This window comes from Saccostrea cucullata, unplaced genomic scaffold, assembly GCF_032062105.1.
Source record: "Saccostrea cucullata isolate Sc308-1 unplaced genomic scaffold, CSIRO_AGI_Scuc_v1 ctg517, whole genome shotgun sequence".
Classification (NCBI taxonomy): Eukaryota; Metazoa; Mollusca; class Bivalvia; order Ostreida; family Ostreidae; genus Saccostrea; species Saccostrea cuccullata.
The window spans coordinates 149,345-170,245 of record NW_026920800.1 but is presented as its reverse complement, the minus strand read 5'-3'; the positions used below and the strand labels follow the sequence as shown (position 1 = coordinate 170,245).

Below are 20,901 nucleotides of genomic sequence, written 5' to 3'. Positions count from 1 at the left end.
AAATGGTTTCGTCAATGGAAAAACTGAAGTTCTACTGGATGTTTATGTCTTCAAAACTGATTCAGTAAACAAGAGCATCTTCTGTGCACGACCAAGCCGTAATACAGGATTCTGACAAATATGTTGATGTAAAATGGATTTCGCATTCAGCAGTGACATTTCGTTTCTCCTATTTAAGTTTTAACTAGAGGTACCGTGAGCAATGAGCTAACTAAAATAAAATGATACTCCCGCCTCCTATATAATGGTACATGTAGTGTCCATGTTTTGCTATGGGAAACCCCAAATATGTGGCTGATCAAAAAGTAAAATAGGAGGTGCAATATGGCAATATGTTAAAAAGTTTCCGTGAAAGTCTCATTAAATTTTCATTCAGTGGTAAAAGAGTTGCGGATACGAAATTTCTACCCCAAAGCGTAACAGACGGATGGGCGGACATCCCGATCACTATTTACCCTCCCGGCAGGTATAAAAGGCTTTCTCGGAGCTTCATTTTCTAGTGTCATTGTAAAACTCTTACTTTATATTCTGATCAAACAGGTACTTTGGGTTTACAGTAGCAAACCAGAAGTCTCTGATGAGACGATGAATTCACAGAATTTTTTTTAGTAACCTTGGCAACGCCTTTCATAGAAATCAAAAACCGATGCAGTTAATTATTTATCCTCGTGTACATGTAGTCTACTTGTGTGCCAAGTTATATTAAAATAAGACCAAAAACTGAAGGAGTAGCGTTTTAAAGGAATTTCACATAAATTTCTATTTTTGTAACCATAGCAACACCGTTGATCGAAATTAAAGATCGATGCACTTTATTGTGTATCTTTGTAAAGTCTACTTGTGTCCCAAATTGTATTGAAATCAGACAAAAACTGTAGGAGGAGAAGCATTTTAAAACAATTTCACAGAAATTTCTATTTTAGTAACCATGGCAATACCGTTCATCGAAATCAAAATTCTATGCACTAAATTATATATCTTAGTGTAGTCTACCTGTGTACCAAGTTATTTTAAAATCAGACCAAAACTGTAGGAGGAGTAGCATTTTAAAGGAATTTCAAAGAAATTTCTATTTTCAGTAACCATGGCAACACCGTTCATCGAAATCAAAAACTGATGCACTGAATTATGATCTTAGTGTAATCTACTTGTGTGCCAAGTTATATTGAAATCAGACCAAAACTGTATGAGGAGTAGTATTTTGAAAAATTGTTTACAGACAGACAGCTAGACAGATCTTGATCGCACAAGTTCTTCTGGTGCCTGACCAGTAGAGCTAAAAATGGACACTAAGATTCTTTATATATTAGGCGTACTCATCTGTTACTTAGCATCGGCAACACCTACTATACCACCCGATAACATTTAACAAGACTTTCACAGAACATAGTGTCAATGTGCATCTACTGTTTAATTACTCTTAGGAGTAACGTTTAATGAACTAGCTGAGTGACATTTATTGTGGGAGGGGGAGGGTCATGGCAAATAACGAATTTCATACTATGTCATGTAATCACATTGTGTGTGGGTGGGTGGAGGGGGTAGGATGATTTTGACATACTAGTATATATAGAGAGGGGGAATCATTTAGCACACTCAGTGCTGTCAGTACCACAAGTTTTTGATTACTGGATATCTTCCCTTGTAATCGGGCTTGTCCATTATGAATTTCCTTACACAAGGTTGCTTTATGCCAACTTTTGTCCAGGTGTTCTTGAAAATTTTACAAATGATACCAAACAGATGTTGGTCAAAGGCAATCAGAAAAGCTCACAGGTTTCAGCTCAGGCAAGCTATAATGGACGATTGGGATGGAGTAATGAACTTCAGTTAATAATGTGACCATGTTTCCCTTTGTCCCAGACATGCATCAAGTTTTCAAAATCTCTTGTTAGCTGATTTATTATATTCTTTAACCCAAGTAATAAACTACTAAGGGATCCATGTCAGTCATCTTCTATATTGTGGTTTTATTTTCCAAGGACTTACATATTGAAAATGGAAAGATAGTTGGTATCTAATTGTATAAAATAAAAAAGAATAAATGTAAGGAAAATCATAATTTATTATTATTCATTTCAATTAAATGCACATTCCAAAATGAATGAAAAATTATGTACAAACTGCACAAAAAATAGAAGTCACCAGTGATAATTTCAAAATGTTAATCATGATTATTAAATGAAAAAGATGAACAACAAAAATACCTCAACAACCTTTCTACCTTTAAGTGGCATTTGCCAAAATATTTACAGAATTAGAAAGGAGTCTGGTAACTTATTTTGTTTGGTTTGCTTTGCCCATGGGAAAAAAAATAATAAAATAGCCAGTAATAATAATTAAGGTACTTTGACCTTCCTTGTATAAGAAGAAATAAATACTAAGTATAAAACCAGAATACACAACAGTGTGACATGTTGACACTAAATTATTCCCAATGCTGTTGGAAAAGCACCTGCACCCAGTACTTTTTTACTGTAACAATTTCTTTGGTACTTATCATAAAAAAAAATAATTAACAAATTAGAAGAGGATGAACAATCTTTGCTTTCCTCGCTTAACCAAAACTGAAAACACAATTCAACGAAATTCCAATAACAAAAGGTCTACAATTTTTACTTTCACTCTGTAGTAATGCAATGTGTAAAAATTATCTTTGCTTTCCTGTTTAGAAAAACATCTCTTAGCACTTTTTATTAGAATTTATAAGACATACCAAGTATACCAATTCAAAGACAATCAGGCCTACCAAGTATTTTTTACATAAATAATTTTAGTGAGGTAGAGCACACTACAAAAAAAAAATAAATATTAAAAATAAACTGATTTTTGAACCTATAATATTTATAACTGCGTATTGAAAATCCCAGCATGTAAACATGGTTTGATTTTTCCCCCCCTAGTGTTCCATACATTTTTTTGTATTGCACCTAAAAAATCAGGAAATCTCATTTAAACAGTTTTACATTTTAACTTAAATGATGCTGCGGTTTTTAATTAGGTCACTTGGAATAAAACTAGTGTACACAGTACCATTTTCACAAAATTGTTCACATAAAGGCAAACAAAATAAATAAGGAATATTATTCTACACCTAATATCACAAAGTTCCTCTAGTAGCTACCTCCTCATGACACCATTGTTAAGGGAGGGCCCCAGCTGACTGTTGATATAGCCATAAGTGTACATGTTGTTGGACTGTGGGGGTTGCATATGTTGCTGAAAATGTTGCTGGGGGTTCACATTCATGTTCATATTGGGGAACATCTGCATAGAAAGCTGGGGGGTCTGTAGACGAGAGTTGATGAAGCCATGGTGATTCATGTAACTCGGGTTCAGTGTTTGTTGCTGCATTCGATAAATGTCCTGAATGTTACCGTAATTGCTGACGAGCATGTTGGATCCTGTACGAATTGTCACATTTGGTGTAAATGAGGTCATGTTGGGGTTTCCAGATGGGCTCTTGCGAGTGTTCCGCGGCCTCTGGTATTGTTTGTAGGCCTGCTGCAGGGATACACCAGAAACTGTTTGTGAGGGGAGGTTAGGGACGGGAGGTGTGGCAAGGTTACGGATCATGGAGGGTGATGGTGTCATGTGAGGCGGAGGTGGCGTCATTGTGGGGGGAGGCGTCATCTGGTTCTCGGGCATGCCATTCATTTCTAAACTGTTGGTCAGTTGCTGAAGCTTGGACAGATTACAGCCATTTGCTGAATAGCCTGCCGGGGCACTGTTCTGTCTATTGATGGGTACCTGAGGTAGTGGACAAGGCGTGGCACTATGGGTCAGTCTCTGGTTGGAGTTCTGCGGTAATAACACAGAAGTATATGAACTGCCAGGTGTGGAGCAGTAAGGCATCGGATTTGTTGAAGGGGCTACCATTGGCATACTGTAACCACCAGAATTACTGCTGACCATGTCCATATAGCGAGCTCCTTGCATCACATTAACTTGCTGGTAGGGCTGAGGCATTTGCTGTGCACAGTCGGAGTAGCTGCCTATCAGGGCAGGTGCTGTATTCTGTATGGTGTTCAGGGTCTGAGTCTGTTGAACAATGGACACACCCACTGTATCAGTGCCAGAACTGATGGGATTCTGCAGTTCACTACTGCTGATTGACGTTGGAGATTCTAAGTCCATCTGAGTAACAACATCAATGTCAACACCTCCATAACTGCTGCCAAGGTTTGAACCTGGCTGAATATTGTTCATGCCATTTGGTTGTGGTGTGAAGACAGACTGCATGTTTGAACAAGTTTGGTTTTGTAAGTGTGGTTGCTGAACTAAGTTTGGTTGATGCTGTGAAGTGGTGGGGTGAGGAGACAACTTCACTGATGGGACCGAGGGGGGAGTTTCTACACAATTGTTTAAGTTACTTTGAGGAGTCATTTGTTCATTGGATTGGATTGAATTATTTGCACTTGTGTTTGTGATTTGTTCAAAATTGCTTTGTATGTCACTGTTCAAAGAATTTTCAAAAGTCCTTGCATTACACAATGGAGAGTTGATGTCATCCTCTGGGAAATTATCATCACTGGGAATATCATCATCATCTGTTTCATGTGCTGGGTCCTCCAGTGGTGATCCAGAGGATTTCAAACCATCCAACTTATTATCCAATTTGCATTCCTGCAAAGTTTCTTTATTTGGTCCAATGCAAGGGGTCTCTTCTTGTGAATGGGACTTCACCAAACTATTATCAGGTGTAGAGGGATCTTGGCTTGGGGTAGGAACCTGAGGTGTCAAAGGAGCTGGAATATCACTGTTTGTATCTGATATACAGTCTCCTCCTATTGCTATAGGAGCAGGACTGGGATCAGGAATAGGCAGGTCGTCGGGAGTCTGACGTTCTCTCTGCTGCTCCGTCTCATCGTCATCCTTTTTAACGATGTCATGCAGATCATTCTGCATGTCCTCGATGTCCGACTGTTCAGCGTCCTTCAGAGCTTGCACGGCTTCCTCAATCTCACGGCTCACATTCTCATTGTCACTATCACTGTCACTGTCTGAACTATCCGAATCTCTAGGACCAGAAGCCAGCTCTTTGGACAGATCGTCTAGATCGATATTACCACCAGGCGACTTAACACTGCCGTCGTGTTCATCACTGATTTTTGAGAACAAAGCACTCTCTCTACTGGAAGACTGGTCTTTAATATCACAGCTGCCTTTGTCACAGTTTTCAGGTTTTTCATTTGTTTTTGTGTGATTTTTCTCTGAAGTGGTTCCTATATTTGACTCTGCCAGTGTTCTGTTTGAATTCTGTAAACAAAAATCAAACAGATTTTTAGAATTATGATTCACAAAAATATTTCAAATTTAAATTGAATTGATTTTTGAGAAGATATGAATTTTCAAAACTAAAAAGCTATACCTTAGGTGGCCTTCCCTTTTTCTTGGGAGGGACATTTCCTACGGGGGTCCTTGGTACTCCTTTAGGCCAGCCCCTACGGCCCTTGGGTTTAGGCACATCCTCAGTTTTCTTTGAATTGCTGCTCTGTCTTACTGGCTGTTCATCATTCTCTTTTCCACTATGATCCACAGAGTCATTGTCTGAAACAATTGTTATTTGTGTTAAATATCAATTTAGAATTTATTTTATATATTCATAAGCACATTTCATCCTTATCTGCAATAATCAATACAATTTTCAATATGATTGTGGTACGTTTGTTATATCTTGTATTCTGGTCTCAAACTTATATTGAACAATCACCTTTGGATTCCTTCTCCTCCTTTTTCTTCTTGGATTCTTGAGAATCCAAAACAGATTCTGGCAATTTTCTTTTCCTAGAACCTGGAGGTCGTCCAACCTACAAAGGAGCCAAAAACAGTTTTAGAGTCACAAATACAAGAATTTATATTTAAATTTCCTCTCAAAATTAAAGATATAAAAATTATTACAGTATTTTCTTTTGCAATATTTTCTTGGTGCAGAAATTCACAAGAATGATTGTTCACATCAAAGACTAATTTTAAAATGAACATGCATTAAGAAGTTAGCACACAAAAACAAAAGTCCGTGTTTGCTGAAATATATGTATTTGTGATTTAATTATTTACCGATTTATGAGAGTTAAACAATTTGTACCTTTCTCTTTGAAGGACTTGGTGTATCCTCATTTTTAGGAGATTCTTTCCTTGACTTGACAGGCTTGTCTTCCTCCTCAGAGTCTGACGAGTCCTCACTGTCCTCCTTCAGTGGAGTTTTTATCAGGGTCTCCTCTGCTTTAAATGGACTGGTGGAATTTTTGGCTTCAGCTGCCAGTTTTGTAGGACTTGCTAAAGCATCCATGATTTTAGGACTTCGCACATCCAGAAAGAGGCGACTTTTCTCTGGACTGACTGTGGGACTGACTGTTTCAATCCATTCCATGTCCTCAGCTATACTGTTCACCATCTGGGTCATTTCTCTCAGCTAGCAAAAACATTGAAAATATTGTTAAAACTACAAATCAACCTATATATCATCAGAGATCCTGACAGACCTCGATTCTGAATTTTAACTTCATACCTCTGATTCAGCCTTGCGCTCTTCCTCACTGATGACGTAGTTAGATATCAGTGGTGTCCAGCGCAGACAGTCCTGGTCAAGCTCTATCCTGAGGTGCTTCTTGGCCTCCAATTTCTCCATGTGTTCCTTAACTAGCTCTTTATTCACAGCAATCACAATCCTAAATGATAAATACAGGATTTTTTTAATGTCAAAATCACACTCTCTGATCTCTCAAACAATAGTTCAAAATTATATCACAAAACAATTTTGGGTCATTTAAGAGTTATTTGTTTTTTTCTTCATACAATCAGACACACTTACTTGTCTTCCTTCTGAGCTATCATATTTAACATCTCAAGGGAGTGAGCAATATCATGTGGACACATACCAGTGGCACGACTCATCCCTGAAATTACAACAGATTTAACAGAATGATTATTACTTCTTTAAAATATTGTCAATCTTACAAAGCCATTTCTGTCAAAGTCTGTACTGCTGGGTATGTCAAAATTTGGTGTCTTTTTCTTTCAGAACATCAATATTCAATAGCATAAAAATCAGAATGCATGAACAAAGGGATGATAAATCTTAAGAGTACAAGATCTTCTTTTCTGACCAATGTATGAATGCCTTGCCTTTTATGGTGATCCTGGAGTCTTGGTACTTGTGGAGGTATTCTATGATGACACTTTTCCAGTAAGCCAGGTAGCTGACTTTGCCGAGCTCTGAGAGGGGTTTCTCAGGAGACCCAGGGTGTCCCTCCACTCGAGACAGCATGTAACCTACAAGAAAGAAAACAGAACTTCAAGCTCAAATACATGTCTGGAAAGATGTAATGGAAAACTGTCTTAATGCACACTCTAACAAGATCAATTTTATACTGTTTAAACACTAATTTCCCATGAGTGAAAATTCCACACACTTACTATGATTTCAGTTTTAAATAGCAGTCAAGACTTATGAATGGTAATCACGACAAAGTAAACTGATGACTGACAAAGTTTCAGACAAAAATAACCTTTGGTAGACTAGGACAAAATTTCTTGTGGATATCAGTTCAGATTCAACCATATATACATGAAACTTACTGAAGTCAATGAGAAATCTTCCATATCCCTTCCTTTGGTACTGAGGCATAGTCATAATACATGATACATTGTATTTTTGCTGGCAGTGTTTTTCCTGTAAATATTAATGTTTAAATAAATCAAATTGTAACCTTTTTCTGTGTAAGTTTAACTTAAAATAGTCTTTAAAGGTTTTAAATATTCAATCAACTTGGTAGTCATTTTCTTTACTTTAAATAACAGGAGATATCAGAGCTGATAGTTTGTTTGAGGAATTCTTCACAATCAATGGCTGGCTTACAACATTAATTTTCTTTTTTAAAAAAAAGATCATGTACTTGTTGAACAAGTGCTCTAGGAACTGTACTAGTATAAAATCTGCTGTTTACCTTAGAGAAGTAGCCAATCAGATGACTGCCATACTCGTCATTCACGGTTAGAACATAGAAGAGGAAGGGCTCCACATCATAATAAAGTGTCTTATGATCGAGGAACAGTTTGGCTAGAAGGCAAAGGTTCTGGCAGTAAATCTTGCTGGCATTTCCATCCACCTCAAACACAGATAGCTCCCCCTTCCTGTAAATCTCATTGGCAGGGGGACGTAAGAGGTCACACTTCTCCTGTAGAACAAGGGATTTATTTTAAATTTTTTAGTTACCTATATTTACATATGTATGTACAGTGGACCTTCAGATATCCGGACGCCAGATATCCGGATGCTTCAGTATCCCGACGATTTTTCATTGGAACGGAATTTTTTTAAGTTAATTTGTTTTGTTAGACTGGTAATTCAGGTATCCGGACGCTTCACACATCCGGACAAATTTTGTAGAAACCAAAGCGTCTGGATAAATGAGGCTCCACTGTAGATGAATTTATGTACAAATTAAGTCTATAGTTGATGAATGTCTAAAAATTCTAGCTTACCATATGTCGTTGCAGAATGTTGCGACTTTTCATATACTTCAGACAATATTCACAGATGTACAGCTTAGGAAGCCTGTAAACAGATTAACTCTATATCTTAACAGGGGACCAGGAGACAGACATACATGTTCAAGAGAAATTAAAAATAACAAACAAAAAATTATCAAAGCTTCCACAAAATCTATTCAAATATTTTTACAAGTCTTCAATGGCGAAAGTATTAAAAATTTTACATCATTTAGATCTATATTTTCTGCACACAATCACAATTCTGCTAGATTTTGCATGCAGTAAACATTTTTCTCATACACAAGTTTGCCAAAATAAGAGCTTCAATCACAAACTCTCTTCATACTACTACAACAGCCAAAACAGAATAAAAATTTAAAAATCTACTCAGATTTTTGTTTGTTGCCTTTTATCAAATAAAACTTCATAAAAACAACATGCGAAATAGCTGTTCAGCAATTATATCCTGCACTCATGAAGAAGGTATCGATAATTCATATCAGAGGTTCTACAAATTATGCCACAATAATATGCACTAAAAGGCAGCTTCAGATACTGGCAATGAAAACTATCTTCTAAAAATAGTTTCCTCTTTAACTGCTTAGCCTTTCTCTTATTTGACAGTTTACAAAGTCATGCTGTGATACAAAATTAAAATCATAAACATCAGCATTTTTATAAAACAATGTCAAAATCGATATAGAAATAATAACAAATGGAATGAAAAAAAAAAAATTATATTTTTGCCTTCTTTGGCTTTTCAGAAATGAGATGAATAAAATGTGAAAATCAAAGTGAATTTATTAGAATAAGGATATTAGCTTTCATAACAGAAAATTACATTCTAGGAAAGGCAAGAAAAGAGCGAGGGTAAAACTTAACAACAACAACCACTACAATAACCAAATAAGCAGGATATCTGAAAACCAGTTACCCAGCTCTGAAATGGAAAGAAAGTTTAGCAATCAGTTATTGATATATCAATTTGCATTTCTCAATCATTTCTTTAGCTTAATGTTCAAGTTCATACAAGCATTTAGTTTAAACAAACACCAGTAACAATCTTGTTTTACCAAACCTCGTATAATATTCTTTTTTATTACTTTTCTTCCTGGAGGACCCCAATCCAGTCATTAGACAACGTGAGTTTAACCAGTGCTCTCTGAAACTGTGCAAAATGTTAAGTACAAAGAACAAACACATCACTTACTTGGCGTACTCCTGGGGATATGGGGAGGAATACCATGTCTGAATTTCATATTTTCCAAACTCAATACATGGTGGGAACCTGCCTGGACCCCCCGGGACAGCCGGGAGGGGGGCTGGGGCAGGTGAGGGTGCAGAATCCCCATTCTGTCTGGCAGCATCCTGTAAAGCAAATTCCAACTGTAACCCAAAAGAATTGGGATTAATAATAAGTCTGACTACTAAATCAAGCAAAGCAAATGAACAAATGATAAATGAAAGGAAAACTCTAACAAAACAGAAATGAAATTGCAGCAGGGATGCAGATTTCCATGAAATACTAGAGGCCAAGAAAAGGAAGGTTTTTACGTTAAATCAAATGTAGTGTATTATTACCAGCCCCTGAGGACATAAACTATTGTTCCACACTAACATATTTCATGATAAACATGCAGGCATAAAGGTTTGAAGTTCATATAGGTACCTCAAAATTTTTCAAGAATGAAATAAGTTATATAACACTTTAAAATTTAGTAACTATCTGGACTCCAAAACAAATATTTTAGTCCTCCATATTATTTACTCCCCATTATTGAGATGGTGAGATACACAGTTATCTGCGTCCCTGAGTGTAGGAAATACTATTTATGATTGATGCAAATAATGAGCCAGGTGAATTCCATAATCCATCACAATAATACATGTACTACTGAAACTAGGGATGGGTATCGCCAAAAATTTTGTATTGCGATATATCACGATTTTTTCCCCACAATATCACGATAATATCATGATATTTTTAAAAGCAGTTTTCACCATGATTTTATATGAAAAGTCATTATTTTTCTAAAAAATATGCGAGAAAAACAAAATTCTTCTATCTTGAAATTTTTATGTATATAAAATCAATTATGTTTGGACGTTAAGATGCTGTTCTCTTCACTTTTACAACATTTTTTATACTTTCTGTAATTGAAATTTGAAAGATTAAAAGAATAAATGAATAATTTCTGGACTTTATAATAAGTACCTAAAGACCGGTATTTAGGTCTCCGTATCACGATACGTATCACGCAACGAAAAATCGCGATATACCGGTATACCGATAAAATTGCACATCCCTAACTGAAACTGCTACAAGCATGCATAATATTGAGCATATCTCATTTTATTAAGCATATCTATGGTGACTTTGTGATATAAATGAATAATAAGCATGCAATACATTTATATAAGCCAAATAATTTCATTCAAATGTAATTAAACACTTGAGATTTTTTAATCTCCGGAGTGTAAGAAAAACTTCACTCAAACTATCTTGATTTTATCCAGTTTTATGAAAAAAACAACAAAAAACAAACACTTTCTTTTAACATGTGCACACACAACTGGTAAAAACTTCAACTAAATGAAGGAGGCCAGACAGAGGAAAAAGATTAAAAAAAATTAATTATGATGATCTGATCCACAAGGTTTACAGTAATTCTGGTAGTATTGTCAGTCTAGCTAGGAATAATACTCATGGAGGAGACAATACAAATTAAGTATAAGATTGAGAAAACTAAAAGAGATCTTTATTTTGTTTTGGGGTCCAGAGTACCAGGTACATTGAAATTAGGAATTTTCACACCATTTTAGTCTGAAGATATTATTACATTCAGCTTAAAAATATTTCTAAAGTAAAAGTTTTAAATCATATGCACATGAATGCTGTTCTGATTAAACATTTTCACAGTAAGACTTTACTATGCTTCTCATTGTGTAATGTTTTACTGAATATCAAAATGTCAAAAACAGCCTTCTAAAAATAACATTGGTCAGAGAGACAGAAATGTAAGACTAGGTGTTTTACAAGGTTGAATGACATGGTATAATCCTTGAATAACTACCCTACTTTGCTCCTTTTTTTTAAAATTCATTTTGGGATTCTCTATGATGTTCAAAATGATGTTCAATTTGATGGCCAAAACTAAGTTGTTTTGTTTTAAAGCACTTTCAGTTAATTTTGGATTACATTTTAGCAACTTTGATGCTTAACTTTTAAGCTGTACAGGTAAGTGTAAACCTTTTGGGGACAATATTGGCCATTTTTCTATTGGCAATTTAGCTGGTAACTGTAGCCAAAAAGAAATTAAAGAAAATCCATGAAAACAGTTTTAATTTGGGGTATTAAGTAGAAAATAAGAAAGGGGACGGTTTATTCAGATAAGCATTTCATCAATGGTATCTTTGAGTAGCTCATATTATAAATATGAAATGGTTAACAAGCAAGGCCACTCTTTAAATGTAGAATAAGCAAAACAAAACAAAGTGTTCAGTTAAATCTATTCCAGTAAAAAATTGCAAGAAATGTTCTTGTTCACTTAAATTTATAAGCCTTTTCCTTGACAGAAATAAAATTAACATCTGCTCACCTCCAGCAGGGCTTCCTGGGCCTTTTCCTGGGCCTGCTTGAACAACTGGACATCCTCGTCCGTGACCCCCGGGGGTAGTCCCGAGGACGTGTCCACCTCCTCCTGGTCTGAGTTGTCTGTAAACAGATATCAAATTCTCAGGTCTCAGCCTCTCACTGATATAGCAACAAATCTCATAAATACACCAAACACACCACCACCACCACCACGTGGGAGCGTAAGGATGTGGAACCTACCACAGAATTCTATTTCTCACATTTACTTTCTGACCTTAAAGGCAATTTAATTATTTTTTCCTTTTTATTGCAAAGAACATATATCTAGACTGCTGATGGAAATATTTTTGCAAAGGATTCCCCAAAAGAGTTAGCAAATACATGCCAAAACAGAAATGTGAAAAATTATGTTAAGAGTCCTTAAGGCTTTCATTTTCATAAATACAAATTTTGGAAGAAATCAAAAAGAAATTCAAAAAATTCCACACACCAAATAGTAGGTCAATATGTATTTGTGCTCAAACTAAGGAACACTAAAGTGCCTTCAGTTTTGTCATCAAGATCTTCATGACGAATGCATGAGCAACACCTTTGAACCCATTTTTTAAAGTGAAAAGACTATTTTAGACAGATGATAAAAGATCAAGCTTCTGATATCGGCTTATCCATGCTGAAATGAAGGGTTAGGGAGAGAGTCAAAATGGTAATGAATGCATGCATTTACATGAATACATACTAAGATGATCTGAAAAGTATTAGGATACCAGTCAACAACTTGAGCACAAAAGCACTCCCTTCTGCTTGCTACACTACACAGGCGAATTTACAATGCCTCCTGAAACAATAACAGGAGAATGCATCTACCAATGAGGAAAGTTGACCCAGTCTGGCTTACCCGATGAGGGTGAACTGACACTGGATGGGCGCTTTCCAGCCGCTGAACCACGTCCTCTGCCGCGGGGCGTTGTGTGGGGCGACTTGCCAGCCAGGGATTTTTTATGCGACACGGCTCCCCGCCCTCTTCCTCGTGGGGATGGTGTGGAGGCAGATTTTGGAGTGAAGAAATTCTTGATTGATCCTGTTCTCTCACTTACACTTCCACTATGACTTTTGCCCCTCCCCCTTTTCAAGCCACTTCCTCTGCTTAACTTATCACTAAGATTTTTCAAACTGTTTTTGTCAATAATCCTTTCCCTCCCTTTATACACTGATCCAATTAAATGCTTCCAAGGTGGCCTGCCTGGTCCCCTTCCAAATCCCCTTTTAATCCCCCGTCCCAACCCAAATTGTCTTTCAAACAGTTGTTTATTTTCTCTCCCTGCACCCCTCCTCTTTATGATCCCCTGATGTTTTCCAGTCAAAAGACCATTAGATCTGGATTTGGACGGGGCATCAAAAGATTTTTCTTGTTCATCATCTGAAGGGGATGATGAACCTCCAGATGATGATGATGATGAAACTGAGGAATCATCACTTTCTACTGATTTGTCCTTCACAGAAGTAAACATTGATTCATCAATAACTGGAATAAAGTCATATTTAGAATTTTTTTTGCTATTGTCTAAATGTTCATTGGGCTTGGTTCTATCACCCCGAGCTGTGTAAAAATGGGACAAGCCATCAAACAAGCCCTTTAACTGCCCACTACCCTTTGGTTCTACACACTTTTTGCGAGCTTTATTGGCCTGTAGGTATTTGGATCTTTTTATCAGACGACTCGCCGCCTGTTGAGAGTTACTTTTGGTCTGATCACTCTTTTTATGTTTAGGAATGGCTGCCAAATCTGCATTGTAGGAATTGAGAGAAACGCGAGAGGTGCGTTTGTTTGTTGGGGTGAAAAATTTTGAGAGACCATCGACTAAACCTTTAGGCTTGTCAATGTTGAAAAAAGGCTCAAAGGTGTGGCTCACATCCTCGTCTGAAGAATCACGGGACCCAACAGTAGAGGAGGAGGGGTGCTCGTTAGTTCGCCTGCTTTTAGACTTGTCAACATTACCAGTCTCTTCATCGGACTCGGACACATCCCCATTTTTATTGCTGTTGTATTTTCTCTTTATTCTGCAAATTCTTCTTTGCTGCGCTGTTAACTTGGGACATGCAAGTTGTCTGAAAAAAAAGCACCAAATCAAATGATCCAAATGTTCTCCAAATCTAACAATCCCAATTCTTTTTTTTCCTTCAAATTTTAACAAATAATCGAAAATAGTCTTAGTTGTATATCTACATGTATCATTCTTGAGATGTTTCATTGAGAGGTAGGGGTATACAACATAGCCCCAGTAGCCTGTATATTTTATCAATCAGTACAATGATAAGAAGGGTCTTTCCCCATCACTCTAAATAATCTCCATGGTTTGTGTCCAGTCATTGATCAAAATGGTCCAACATAGCTTTATATAATGTCTTTGAAGCAACCTGTTATAATGACTTTCTAAGACCACAGTTAACATCAAAAATAGACCTATGCAAGCCCATATACACATAAAAACACAAATAAAAAGATAGAATCTTACGTTCTGTGGTATGCTGATTTGCCATTTACATTGCCTGTCCCATCACACCCAGGAGTTGGACATCTTAAAGTAAGTAAGTCAATTTTATTTATAGTCAGAATATATGTTAATTCATATTTTTTTTATCAATTCTCAGCATTTACGTAACAAACAAAATCAAGTTTACATGGAAATTCCTAAGAAATGAAATTGTTTGTCATTTTCAGTTATGCCAAAAAAACCTTAATGCATTCAACAAATTGTTTAAAAAAGGTTAGACAAGGAAATTCAAAGGAAAAGTAATCAAGAAAGAGATTCTTGTTATTTTCTTTCTGGGATCAAGTCTTAAATATCAATATTTTATCCACAGAATGTTGGTTTCATTATAATATTTGTCAGTGTGACATCTTCTCTTTTTTATCCACATCATACACCATTGCACTTATGCTTGCAGCCCCGTCATGTATTAAAAATTTTGTTACACACAAAAGAGAGAATTCTTAATATTTGGCTTTTAAAATCTTACTTGGCTATATCACTTTTTTCTTTGTGGCTAGTTTTGCTTGGTTTGGGTTTCTTTGCCAGTTTTGCTGCCATCTCTAAGAAATGTCTGCCCTTTCCATTCCCTCGGTCAGGGTCACAGATATTGCACTTCCATTTACCTGGAAAAATTCCACATTTGATTTTAAACAAGCTTGATACATATAAATAAGGAACTGTTTACCTTTTGTCCTGATAAATATTGTTTCAAACCATGCCATTAATGGGTAACAATCACAGGTTTTACCTTATAAACATTACTTGTAAACCTATAGGTATATGACTAAGCTTATTTCACAGTGTATTTCTTACCCCCCCTCTCCTCATACTGTAAACCAACTTTTTTTGCGTGTGAGAAATATCTACACATTCCACAACCTACTATAACTTGCGAAAATTATAATCTCCACAACCCATTTATTTTGATTTCTATTTGTACAGAATGTTTTTTTTCAATCGTGAAAATTGATCTTCAAGCTTTGATTAATACTGAAAAAACTAATTGTGAATAAAAGATAATATGACCAATAATTATTTTGCAGTAAATCCTTCCCAGCGTATCTAGTACTTCCTTAGTTCCTACCTTTTGGAGCTTTAGTAAGAGGTGGGTCACAACACTCCATGTGGAATCCCCTGTCACAGAGGTCACAAAACAACATGTTATCCTACAAACACAAACAATATCATAGATTAGTATATTCAATATTTAACTCTAACATGCCGGTAATAACATTTTTTTCTTTTAAATCTTTATTGTAGCATGAATAAAATAGATACTGTCAGACTGTATATGTAGAACTCCAAAGTGCGATGGGACTCCAAAGTCAGATGGTGATGCCAAAGTCAAATGGTCTGCGCCAAAAACCGATGGTTTGAAATGCTTAACTCCGATGGTGCGGAAAACAATTATAACGTTTATGACGTCATAGTAGTACTGCGCAAAACTGCAATGCAGCATCATGCCAAGATCTTAACTAAGTATACATAAATACCGGGGTATCATTATGTGAAATCTAACCCTAACCTCTTGGATAAGTGCGGAACTAACCCCAATCGCTCTAGAAGTGTATAACAAGTATGATAGTAACCTAGATTTTTTGGTCGGGTGCAAGACTAACAGTATTCACTCTACTAGTGTGTGAGGACCAAATCTAAATCTCTCGGGTTGGTGCTAAGCAAGGACTAACCCTAATCAATAGAGTGGCGTGAGGGAACTAATCTTAATATTTCTGTAATGTGCAGGTAATTAGCAAAATCAACGAAAGTGTATGGGAGGACGAATACTGAATTGATGGCTTTTGAATGCAGGACACCGGCGTCAATGATTTACAATCATTGACACCGGATTATTGTGACATCATAAGTGTTGTTTCTTCGCACCATCGCACTTTGGCGCTGCGCGTCTCATAGGAAACGAGCCATCGGATTTTGGCATAACCATCGTACTTTGGCGTCCGTACCGACAACAAACCATCGGGGTTTATCGCAGACTGTCGGGATTTGACCAGACCATCAGACTTTGGCGTCACCATCACACTTTGGAGTCTTTCACATATCTATGTACTGTACTAATTTTAACACATTGGAAATTGAGTTTGTGTCTCAAAATTGTCTGGCACTAACATGAGTCTTTGCCACAAGAAATACAGTTTCACATGATACTGACTATAATATTTGGTGGTATTTGTGATTTGGCATTAATATTAGCACAAAAAGGATTGACTATGAAATGCCAAAACACGAGGAGTTTAGCTAAAATAAGTACAAATACAATGCAGTAACTTAAGAAAAAGCATCATGTTTCACAAATACTCTCAAAGTCCGAAAAAGTTAACTTCACAATTTCATCTTCTAAATCCTTACCTCTCTCCCAGATTTCTGGCAAAAGGAGCAGGTTTTACAATCGATACATTGCCATCGCAGCTTTTGAACTGTTTCAGTCAGTTCTGGAGAAAACTTAAGACATGAAGGGTGACCTAAAATACAGAGGTAGCAAATTAGTTATAGCTATTCTTAGCCACAATGCACTATTAGCCACAAAATAAGTGTATAGAGCCACAACCACGTACCACTGTTGCCACACTCTGCACACGAGATCAGATCTTCTGGTACACCCTCCCTGTTCTTGTGTTCGTCACCAAGACAAAAACAGCAGATTAGAATCGGTTTGGCACATTTCTGAAATATAGGAATACATAATAATAAACCTTAATACTTGAGAGTATGATTATGGATTAATGATGAACACTGCATTTTCCATTTGAAATTGTGGAAGATATCAAACCTTTGTTGTTTAATCAAGAGAAATTGTTTATACAGTTTAACATCATCTTTAAGCTAATCAGGCTGGAAAGATTGATATTTTAAGTTTAACTCAATTTGACATATCCATGCTATTCAAGATATCAAAGATTGAGATAACAAAGTTCAAATGTAGCTGCAAACTGACTGGTAGTGATAGCCCTTCGGAATATTCATACAGTATTACAGCAACATGTATCCAGAAACACAACTCATTCAAAATCAAAGATCAAGATTTGCTAAAATGATTTTAATATATATTCTGATTGACAAAATCATGTAAATTATATCAGCTTATTTTCTGCCTTAAAAACATTTTTAACTCAATCGGTTTTTCTTTAGATCAGTATCCGTTAAAGTAACAGTTTAAATAAGCTGGTGGGCAGAAATCAATAGGCTGTCATTGGACAATTTAACCTAGAGACAAGTCAAATAGTTCCAGAATCACAATTCAAATCGTTGCTCTTGTTTTTTTCTGACTGAACCATCAACAATATGTTTCAACAGTATTGCTATTATACACAAGCTTAATGTACAAGCCTAGAAGTGTACAGTGCTTGGTGCAATGACTGCACAATGGCAAATCTACCTTTTGTGTGAGAGAGAGAAAAAAATCAATTACTAGATCATACAACTGTAGCTGAGACGTGTTTATCAAGATTTATTGATTACCACACCATTTGCTTTCTCTGACAGGAAAGGTAAATAGGCAATTATCAAACATCCTTAGACCTCAAAAGATAATACATTATCGTTTTATAAATTATCACCTACAGACAGATCCAGAGAATCTGACACCATATTGATACACATATTTTGACTCTGAAATCCTTATCTATAATCTAAAGTACAGCCAGTGCTAGTTTTATATTATTCTTATTTCTAATCATTTAATTTTTTTATTATAATTTCTGGTGTAGTCCTCATTTTCTTCCTTTACTATTATATAATTTTTAATTCAAAGAATTTTTTTTCAAACATAAAACAAAGGCTCTCAAAAATTAAAAACAACCTTCCTATTCAACTGATATAAAATGACAATCACATTGAATCATGAATCAGGTTCACTTGTTTTTCACAAAAAGAGTTGTTTTTGGTAGGTGTGAAAGGCAATAATAATTTATACCTCTACTTTTATAGCATGAATTTGGCACTTAACTATCATTGCAATTGTTGTGACATATTCAATATTTTTTATTTTTTGTCTATCACAGAAACACCATCGGAAGACTGGAGAATTTTTAAAAAGCAGGGGAAAGAAATAACTATTTCTAAAACATATTGAAAATTGTAATCTTTTCAAATTGATTTTGAAACCCCTCATTTTAAAGTTTTGCATTCCAAATGATTTTTTATCTTCATAAAATATTGATGAAATTTTGTTTTTCTGTAAGCATGCAGATATTTATTAAAAACATATTCATGCTGAACTATAAGAAAATGACATACTGTTTTCTGTTCAAAGCAGAATGACAAGTCGCTGGCTGAATCTTCGTCGTACGATCCTGAGTTACTTGAGCTGGCCGTGGACTCATCCAGACCTTTCTCCCCCACTTTGATATAATGCCCCTCTCTCTGGAGCTGTCCACTGGCCAAGCCTTTCTTTAGAGACACTTTCAGCTGCTCTCCTAACTCTACCCCCTCCTCCAAGTCCAAGTTATATGTTGAGATAATGTAACTCTTGATCTTTTTCAGATTCGCACCCTGTGGATCTGCCAGCTCTTTGATTGTTTTCACGATGATCTTTGTTAGATCCATATTGCAAGTGACTTTCAGATTCCTACTCTTGCATGGTGTTGTCCCCGAAGGATCGCGATATGTCCAAATTCCGTCCTTGCTGGCAAGTTTCAAGATGATTCCATCTTTGACTGTGAGTTCAAGCTGTTCAGCAATGGAATCCTCGCTTACTTGGTGAAACTGTCGAACAGCATTACATATTCTAGTAAAGTTTGGTCGCTGCTTTTGATGTTTCACTTTGTTGATGGCGTCTAACAACCACTTTGCATAGGTGGGATCTGAGAGTCTTTCTTTCTCACTGTCTTTAACCATGTCGATTAAAGAATTGCTTAGTTAATTATTATACTGGCTACATTTTTCTTTGACATGAATAACCTTTTCTGCAATGTCTGCACACAATGTAGACTGATGTTGTGTCGTTCTTTAGTCAAACACTAACATGTCTGTATTTTTGTGTTTTAAATTCAAGTGGATTTTTACCCCATCATGATAACACCATCGTTTAATTCTACCTGAAATGTAAAAGACATTTAATGGTCAAAGCTTTCATTAAAAGCTCATGACTTCCGTCTTTATTTTGATGAATGGTCAATATTATTTGTAAACAAAGATGTTTTAGTCACCAAAGCCGACAAAAAGGATTAATGGCGTCTGTTTTTATTTCCTTCAATATCCTAAATGGTTGTGTGAATATTTTACATTTTATAACAGACAAATAGTTTATAGTACGTTTACAATAAATTTTAAGAACACATCGACTCTATCTTGAAAGATCAAGCGCTATGTTTATAAAATGGCGACTTCGCAAATTGCGGTCATAATGGCGGGTCTCAAATTTATGATGATTTTTTACAAATTGCATGGAAAATGGCCAGTTTTCAGCTATCGGACTGATAGTAAATAGTAATATTAATTATAAACAAATTAAAAAGAATGCTTCTAAATGACCTGCAGCATGATTATTGTAAAATTTTAAAGAATATTTTCATTTTTGGAGGCACGAAGCCATTAATTTTGGAACCCAAATTCCGCCAAATAAACCACAAAAACTCTCGCTAATTTAACTTCCGATGAGGTTATCTATATTTTTGACGACTTCATTGGGATGTATAGGATTCTATTATAATGGTTAGATGTATTGACTTACGTTCATTACGGAGGTATAAATGAACAAACACACACAATGGTATTTCAAATAGTTCGGTTGTCCACCATTGTAAATATGGCTACCGAGCTTTCAAACACGATCTCCGATTGGTTGAGAGAATGGTTGATCTGTACGTAGGAAGATTTATTCCAGATTTCCCTAAATCAATTTATATGTTTAAAATTTACACAAAGTTTCCTTTAAAATTTTAAAATTATGAATAATTCTCAATAAATTTGTGGAGCGATGAAAAAGTATTGATGAAATTATCTAATAACAATAAAAGCAGGGAATCATTTTCTCTCAACTAAGGAGTCAACAAGAACAATTTGTCCCGGTCGTGTAACATTCGGTCAATCTGATTGGCTATCAATCAAATGATACATTAGAGGCCTATCAAGGTTACATGTTGGGATATGCAATCTGAAATTTCGATAGGGCTTTGATCTTTGATACTACAATCAAAACATCTTATAATATTATGAAACAATATAATGAGAAGTAAAAACTCAACAGCAGGCCCAGGGACCACAACACTCACCTGAATCAACTTGGTCCTCCAATCCTTCAATATATTGCTATCTATTTTTTCT

The 20,901-nt window shown here is 35.9% G+C and overlaps 1 protein-coding gene across 4 annotated transcripts; it reads right to left on the bottom strand.

Moving 5' to 3' along the window:
- Window positions 1-2,690: 2,690 nt before the first annotated feature.
- Window positions 2,691-20,441, bottom strand: LOC134258159 (histone acetyltransferase KAT6B-like). 4 transcript variants are annotated; one of them, XM_062740712.1, is made up of 20 exons: window positions 20,309-20,441; window positions 18,874-19,673; window positions 17,193-17,301; window positions 16,987-17,099; window positions 15,707-15,788; window positions 15,110-15,245; window positions 14,605-14,667; window positions 12,987-14,197; window positions 12,096-12,211; window positions 9,707-9,882; window positions 8,488-8,560; window positions 7,950-8,180; window positions 7,582-7,675; window positions 7,129-7,275; window positions 6,815-6,899; window positions 6,512-6,671; window positions 6,089-6,415; window positions 5,714-5,810; window positions 5,372-5,550; window positions 2,691-5,259 (listed from the first exon to the last, which is right to left on the bottom strand). In XM_062740712.1, exons 2-20 carry the CDS (start codon window positions 19,471-19,473, stop codon window positions 3,121-3,123), a joined length of 6,138 nt encoding a protein of 2,045 aa, XP_062596696.1. In that variant the 5' UTR covers window positions 19,474-19,673; window positions 20,309-20,441; the 3' UTR covers window positions 2,691-3,120. The 4 variants fall into 4 exon arrangements, with proteins under 4 accessions (XP_062596696.1, XP_062596701.1, XP_062596706.1 ...); XM_062740717.1 differs by having other exon boundaries at window positions 9,707-9,864; XM_062740722.1 differs by having other exon boundaries at window positions 14,088-14,197.
- Window positions 20,442-20,901: the final 460 nt, after the last annotated feature.